A 7,982-nucleotide genomic window follows, 5' to 3' on the forward strand; every position below is an offset into this window, starting at 1 on the left:
ACCTACCTCTCTGCCTCCCAAGTGCTGGGATTAAAGGTGTGTGCCACCACCACCTGGCTGTTGTGGGATTATTAATACAAATCAGGAGGCTGAACCAGGAGATCATGAGTTCAAGGTCACGCTGGGCAATTCAGGGCAACCCTGTCTCAGAATAAAAATCATAGCTGAGGTTACAGCTCAGTGAGAGAATGCTTGCCTGGAACGCCTGAGGCCCTAGGTCTAACCCCTGGCACTCCCCTCCCACATCACAAAGCCTATAAATTAGAGAGTGGTGTGGGGGTGGCCACCGAGACAGCAGTGACAATTTTTATGGCTCTTACATTTTACATGACTTTTACCTTTAATGTCACACTTCTTGATTTTTCTGGTGAAAGTTCTTGAACTGGGTGGACTCCCAGACATGGCAGGATGAATCCAGGGTATCTAAAAATGTAGAACAAGTTAAAGAAGCAAGAGTAGGCCAGGAGACCACAGTGTCTCTCTGAGGACAGAAAGGAAGTGCTCTGCTTTCGGGCTATCATCGCATTCCCTCTCCTCCCTGATCTTTCTATTTCCCTTGAGACAGAGTCTCCCTGTGCAGCACTGGCTGGCCTGGAACTCACCATGTAGACCAGACTGGGCTAACCTCACAGGGATTCTCCTGTCTCCACCTCCTAAGTGCCAGGTTAAAAGCATATGCTATCGTGCCTGGCTCTCCTCGTTCTTTAAAAAAACAATTCCTTGATATTATTTAAATTGGACATAACTATCTTTCTTAGCAACTCTTTAAAATCTTCATTGGAGCAAGTGTAGGGTGTACACTTTGGTCTCAGCACTAAGAAGGCTAAGTTTAGAGAACTGCTTGAGTTCATGAGTTCAAGACTGGCCTCGGCAGCATAAATTACAAATCTTAATTAGAAGTAGCGCCAGAGGTGGAGAGGTGGCTCAGCAGGTAAAACTTAGGGACTGGAGTTCAGCTCCAGAGCTGGGCAGGCATGGTGGCTTCCGATGACTCAGCACTTGGGAGGCAGGGGCAGGGGATCTCAGAAGCGAGTCACTCTAGTGTGAGTAGCCAGAACCAGTGAGCTCTGGGTTTAGTAAGGAACCTGACCTCAATAAATAAAGAGGAAATCTGTTAAAGAAGACACCTAATATCAACCTTGGATGCCCATATGCCCATACATACATGCATGCACACAGATGTGAACACCACACACACACACCACACACTCAGACACACCACACTCACTCACCACACACACCATATAAACACATACTCATATGCACCACACTCTCACACACTCACATATACATCAAGAAGAAGAAAAACAACACCTCTCTGAAAGTTGCATAATTCTTTCAAATTCTCCTGCATGTTCAGCCACTGCCACAAGGGCTATAACATTAGCCTGAAAAAAAAAAAAAACAGAATTCCAAACAATATGCACATTTAATATAAATTGAGGGAAATGTTAAAGTTTTTCATACATTTTATTCTTCTTCTTTACCAGGCCCCAATAATATAATCCAAATGACTATCAAAGAGTATTTATTTCAGGCCCTATGCTCAGTGAATACAAATGTCACCTCATTCACCTACACAGACCAAAGGTAGGCATTGCTTTAATTCGCTGGACAGAGACGGCATTTTGGAAGGAAATCAAGGCCCTTAGGCTCACGTGACTCTAAGGCCCATTCGTCAAGTAAGCTGCTAATGACAGTGTGGAACTAATTTCATACATACTTCCAAGATTTCATAATTTTTTATTTTCAATTTTATTTAGCCTCTCTCTGTGTGTGACAGGCGCACGAGCATGTGCAGGCATATGTAAGCCACAGAAGCACGTGGAAATTGGAAGACACCTTGCTGGACTCCGTTCTGCCCTTCCACCATGGCCCCAAGGGCCGAGCTCAGAACACTAGCTCTGCGAGTGCTTCTATCTTCTCAGCCATCTTTCCTGCCCTTGCTAACTTTTCCCTAACAAATCAAAATGTTTCAGAAGACTATTGTACTAAATCCTGGATCTCCAAAGCAATGTGAGCTTAGGAAGTGATTAGTGGCTGTAGGAACATGTTTTCAAACCAGACTACTGTGTCTTGGCCCTGCTACTAACCTTTAGACATCAGAACCCTCGTCTGTCAAATGGAGAATATATGATTATAAAAAAGCAACTTCCTCAGAAGGTGCTGAGACTTTAAATAAGCTGACGTTAGGAACGGCTTAGCTCTGTGGCTCGCATAGACCTTGGAAACATAGAACATGTCTAAACAGTACCTGGACATAATATGCCAAGCGAAACAGGACGGGAACAGAAGAGGGGCAATACTGGTTGCTAACTTACCTTCTTGGCTTTTTTCAACACATCATCCAGATCCTACAAGGAACATAAACAACCACGCTTACTTTACATGAGTAGTTACTGCTCTTTGGCCATATACGCAGCTGGGACACCATAAGGGACAACACTGCCACAGGGTGGCAGAGGGTGAAATGTCTCCACAGACCGGCTTCCTGCTTTCTCTTACCCTCAGTAACATGCATCGCGCACAACAGAAACTTCTGCTGCTGAATACACAGGAAGTTCTGCCCCTCTTTACTCCTCAGCAACTTCTAGACACACACACACACACACACACACACACACACACACACACACACACACACTTTGCTTTTACAGTTTCACTGTCTCGCTGGTGGCTGCTCTCCAGTCTCCTTGACTGACTGTCCTCTGTGACTTCAAGCTCTTCCGTTCTCTCTGCACCTGTAAGAGATCTCGTCTGTCTTGTCTACTTATTTAGCACCCTTGGCCACGCCATGCCATTTCTCTACCACTGAGCTACATCCTCAGCCTCTCGTGGTTTTAGGTAGCACACTGAATCTCCAGCTCACCTCAGTTTTTACTCTCTCCTGAACCCACAACTCACATTCTAATTCCTATGTAATCTTTCCATCTGGATGAGATCAAATTTACCAATATGTCCCCACTAGGGATTCTATCTGCCTGCCTCTCCACTCCCATCCCACACCATGGTCCTCATCTCAGCAAAGGGTATCACCACCTTACAGCACAAACCAGAAACATAAGCACATTCAAGTCCTCCTTTCCCCTTGTGCTTCACAGCCAAGTCCCCGGCATGTATTGTTGGAGCTATTTCTAAAATACCTTGAGTACTTTTACTTTGATACAACATCATCCTAGCTTCTACCATCTCCTGTCTGTACTGAGACTTCTTACGAGGCCTAGCTTTCTCTCCTTTACCTCTTTGCTGTAAAGGCCAGCCATGATAATCTAAGTCTTTACTTCCTCCAACCATTATCACCTGGGACTCTGGCCATCCACGATCTTCAGTGGAGGCTGGAGTCTCAGTTGTTTACCCTGAGACGAAGCCAGGCTGCCGGATAAACCACAAGCTGAGATCACCCGACCCCCACCCAAGAACAGACCATTCAAAGGGAATTCCTGTTATTACAAGCACTGTAGATTGAAACACCTGCAGCTCACAAGTCACCAGGAAACCCTAGATGAATGTCAGTCAATCAGGGGTCTTAAAACCTCAGAAACCCCTCACCTTTACTACTATAAAACCCTATTCTAATTGAGCTCGGGGCTCTCCGGTTATTCCAATACGTTGGACATGCGGGGAGACCGAGTTTGCAAACTTAATTAAAGGCTCTTTGCTTTTACATACTGGACTCTTGGTTTCCTTGCGGGCTTGTTGGGGATTGCTGATTTGGGCGTAACATTTCCACAAAGCAGCAAATTTGTGTTCAGAATATTCTTTTTTTCTTTTTTTAAAATGAGTTGTCTTAAAACTTCAATGGGTGAAACGTGCAAATTCAATGCAATCCGAATGTCTGACTAACCTGCCTCTCCCATACCCTGGAAATCTCTCCAATATTTGAAAATTCTATTTTATTAATCGCTTCCAGTTGTTGGTTAACTAAAACAGGCTGAATTCCAAACTGTATGGGTGTCTATAACCTGCCGGCGGTCTCACACCATAAGCGTCATCTCCTAAGAGACAGACACCTGCTGCTCCTCCATCTGCATGCAGTCTTCCCAACGTAGCAGGTAAAACCTATTTCCACCCCTACACACACGTGTTATTCTTGTTTGTCCTTCCGCCGGTCCAGAACTGGGACTTCTGCTAAGGGCGGGGACGGATCAGTACATCTCAGAAATGATAAGAGAAAGGACTGTCGAAAGGACAAACACAAGCTTCGTGGAGATAGTTTGCCGCTAACTAAGATCAGAAAGAACAACCAGGACGACGACGGAGGTGCAAAGGGAAACTGGTCAGGTCGCCATAGACTAGGTAGGGTTTGAGGATTTGGGGAGAGGAAAGATAACTTTCGGGAAAGGACGCGGCCCTCCCGACTCCCGCAGGCCCCCAGCTCGCCCTGACATACGCTGTTAAAGTCCGGGGCAGAGAGATGGCAGTGACAGTCCACTAGCCCCGAACCCACTGCCATTTCCGCGGGAAGCCGAAGGAAAAGTCTGGGGCCACGGAAGCCCGGGCGGAATCATAGGCACCGGATTGAGTTTCCGGCCGGACGCGTACAGTGGCGTCCCACTGAGGGAAACGTCCTTCCGGTCTCAGCGTCACCGCCTCAATTCAAACCGGGGAGATGGCGGGTAATCCCGAAGCGGTGCCGGTGTCAGCCTCGCAGGATCAGGACGCCCGGACCCCCTCAGACTCCCAGGCCTCGGTGCCCGCCTCTCCCGCGGAGGACTTCCGAGTGCGCTGTACCTTGAAAAGGGCCGTGGCGGAAGTGATGGAGCAATGCGGTCGCTTTGTGCAGGAGCTCGGGGCCGCGCTGCCGGAGGACGTCCGAGACCTTGCGCTGCGGGACGCGCAATGGGTAGGACCCGGCCCCGTTCCTTCCCGATCCGGCCCCACAAACCGAATGCTGTCCGAGCTGGTCTGGGACATGTCAGGGAAGGCAGCTAGATGCCAGTGCCGCCCGGTGCTTCCTGTCCGCTGGACATACAGGGCAAGCGAGCGCGTGTGTAATCTTAAAAGACAGGCTGTATTAGTGCACCCTAATATTTTAATATGGACAGCGCTCTACGTATAAATAAGGCATTAACGTTTTGTTTTCATACTAAGCTTTCAAATCTGATGGCTTATGTCTACAAAACATCCCGTTTGGTATTAGCTGTTTCTTAAGTGCTCACTTAATACAAAGTGGCTCTTGTATGGACCAGCGCAGGTTTACTGTCTGGTAGCAGGAATTCTCCAGGATACGGTAATCCTCGAAGTCAGTCACCTGGCTAGGTTTTGGGTCTTTGCTCTTGCTTGTTGCATCGTGTGAATAGTGTGAATTGTTGCATCGTGTGAATGGAGCAGCAAAAGCCTTTTACTTTAAGTTGAAAATAGAAGCTGTCTTGATGGAATTTTCCTAAGATCACTAGTTGAACTGGACATGGCAGTGCACGCCCAGCACTTGGAAGGCAGAGGCCAGCAAATCTCCGAGTTCAAGATCAGTCTGGTCTGCACGGTGAATTCCAGACCAACCAAGGTGACATAGAGAGACCCTATGTCCTATACTCCATTGAACCTTATAACCCACTTCCCCTTTCACCTATGTTTTGCAAAACCTTGAAGATGATGGTTTCAGAGGAAGGACACTAGAAGTTGAGGGACTGCTGCCTCTCGAACAGATACACAGTCCATATGTAGGGGAAACTTTCAGTCTGGGAATGTGGCACATTTGTGACCAGATGACAACAGTGCAGGATAAAAATAGAGGTTATCACCGCAAAAAACAAAAATGAGGAGGGGCTGGAGATGTACTTGGTGGAAAGTGTTCTTGTGACATGCATGAGACAGGTTAAGTGAAAGAATAAGGAGAAAACCCTCTTTGGATTGTAATTCTGTATTCCAGTTTTCTGTTATTCCCTTGATTTTGGAATCAAGGCAGGAGGAGAAACATTTCATAACATTTTTAGTAGTTCTTCTGGGAGACAGCTGTAAATAAGAGAACTGGTTTGTCTCATTCTAGAAAATTGCTAAGATATTCAGAACATCTACATACAGAAGACAACTGAGCCTTAACTTCTTACATCCTAGAGGATGAGCTCTTAGAATGGGAAGTAACACTTTGTAGCGGAGTTTTGACTATGATGATAGACCTCTAGGTAGAACTGAATAATAGAGCAGCACATTCTTAATGATTGTTGAAGCCGCAGTGAGTGTTTCAAAGACAATTTGTACTCTCATTTACTCTTTGAGAGTTTAACATAGTAAGAATCTTTTTCTATGAGGTCTTTTTTCTCTCCTTTAGTGCGTGGGATTGGATGCAGAGCCTTGCTCACACCATCAAAGTGTTGTTCGCAGAGCTGTATTGTAGCCCTTTTTATAATAGAATAGAATAGGGCATGAACTTTGACTCATAATTATCAGTCATTTATTATATAAGTGATACAAAAGACATGCTCATTAAAATTTCTCAAACCATAGCATGTATTAAGTCCTGTTTGAATTGCCCATCTGTCTGAACCCCTTCTGGAAATAACTCACTGTTTTGGAGAACACGGGGGGCCTCAGCCTTCTGTCCTTCCTCACGGTTTGCCACTGTGTTCTTGTTCGTTTTTTATGTGGCCACGCTGCTGAGTGGTCCCTGATAGAGCTGGCGTACTCCCCACTGTGTGGTAAGAGCATTTAGCCTTCTCCTAAAGGTTAACTTGGATTTTATTTTTTTTCTCAATTTTCATTTTGTTCCACAGAGATTCCATTATTGTCTTGCTAAAATGTTTGAATTCAGTATTTAGAGTCACTTTTGCTGACTTGGCTGTTGTAAATTTATTGCAGACTTTTGAGTCCGCTGTTCAGGAGAATGTCAGCATCAAGGGACAAGCCTGGCAGGAAGCTACGGACCACTGTCTTATGGGTATGTACCTAACTCTTCCTCTGTCATTAATTTCTGAGGTTGTTTTTGCAGCTAACTTTATTTTGAATGCTATTTTGTAATTCCTGTTTTCACTGTCTCTCCGTGGTTGTTTTGAATAATAATGGCCTTCATGGACTTACCTGTTTTGTAATTCCTGTTTTCATTGTCTCTCCGTGGTTGTTTTGAATAATAATGGCCTTCATGGACTTACATGTTTGAATTCATAGTCACCAGGGAGTGGAACTGTTAGAGTAGGATTAGGGGGTGTGGCCTTGTTGGAGGAAGTGTGTCACTGGGAGTGGGCTTAGAGTTTTCAAAAGCCCATGCCAAGCCCAGTCTCTCTCTCTCTGCTTGTAGCTCTCAGCTGCTTCAGTGCCTGCTTGCATGCCACCATGCTCCCTGCCACGATAATGGACTAAGCCTTTGAAACTGTAAGCAAGTCCCAGTTAAAGCTTCCCTTTATAAGGGTTGCCTTGGTCATGGCGTCTCCTCTCAGCAGTAGAACAGTGACTAAGACACACTCTCCTCCTATCAACATTTCATCTGTTGGATGGAGTCGTGCAGCCATGGCACCCTGTGGAGGTCAGAGGGCAGCTTTCAGGAGTTGTGGCTCCAGGAGCAAACTCGGGTCCTTGTTCAGGCTTGGTGGCAAGTGTTTTCACCTGCTGAGCATCTTACTGGCTTCAGTATCATTTATTTTAAAACACATCTAAATTACTGTGGAACGAAAAGAAGAAACTAATGTAGATAACTGAAGTCATAGCCCAAGAGAAGCTCAGTGGGTACCTTGATGTGTCCTGTCTGGTATCCTGAAAGGTCTTTCATCTTCAGATGCTTCTGTCAGTAGACTATTGGAAGTTATTGTAGAATTGTCCTCACTTAAAGAGGCCCAGAGAATACCTGTATTTCCTCATAAGCCAGGCTTTTGGTTTTGCAATGCTTAGATGATACTTAGAATGGACAGTGGTGTGTTCTGATGTGTCAAGTTAACCCGTGTGAGTGGTGTGCAGAGGGTGTTACAAATTTGTAGGCAGCGTCTTAAGACTGTTAGTTTACTTCAAAGACTTGATTGTACCTTTGTTTGTTTGTTTGTTTTTTTTTTTTTTTT

At 45.5% G+C, this 7,982-nt stretch overlaps 2 protein-coding genes across 5 annotated transcripts in view; one reads left to right on the forward strand and one right to left on the reverse strand.

The window, feature by feature from the left end:
- Positions 1-4,515, reverse strand: part of Tatdn3 (TatD DNase domain containing 3) — a 16,039-nt gene extending 11,524 nt beyond the window's left edge. For 2 of the 3 annotated variants that reach the window (XM_026779861.1, XM_005348871.3), the window contains exons 1-4: positions 4,391-4,515; positions 2,322-2,354; positions 1,315-1,388; positions 339-423 (exon numbers count right to left, since the gene is read on the reverse strand). In XM_026779861.1, the coding sequence (XP_026635662.1) occupies positions 339-423; positions 1,315-1,388; positions 2,322-2,354; positions 4,391-4,453 (255 nt within the window). In that variant the 5' untranslated portion in view covers positions 4,454-4,515. The remainder of the gene's footprint in view (positions 1-338; positions 424-1,314; positions 1,389-2,321; positions 2,355-4,390) is intronic. The other variant, XM_026779862.1, reaches the window with a different exon arrangement.
- An 8-nt stretch (positions 4,516-4,523) lies between these two features.
- The window catches only part of Nsl1 (NSL1, MIS12 kinetochore complex component), a 17,843-nt gene continuing 14,384 nt past the window's right edge, over positions 4,524-7,982 (forward strand). For both annotated transcript variants that reach the window (XR_003377067.1, XM_005348874.3), the window contains exons 1-2: positions 4,524-4,843; positions 6,796-6,874. Coding sequence is in view for 1 of the 2 variants with exons in the window: in XM_005348874.3 (XP_005348931.1) it covers positions 4,610-4,843; positions 6,796-6,874 (313 nt within the window). In the remaining variant the exon portion in view is untranslated. The remainder of the gene's footprint in view (positions 4,844-6,795; positions 6,875-7,982) is intronic.

Source organism: Microtus ochrogaster, chromosome 6, assembly GCF_000317375.1.
Source record: "Microtus ochrogaster isolate Prairie Vole_2 chromosome 6, MicOch1.0, whole genome shotgun sequence".
NCBI lineage: Eukaryota > Metazoa > Chordata > Mammalia > Rodentia > Cricetidae > Microtus > Microtus ochrogaster.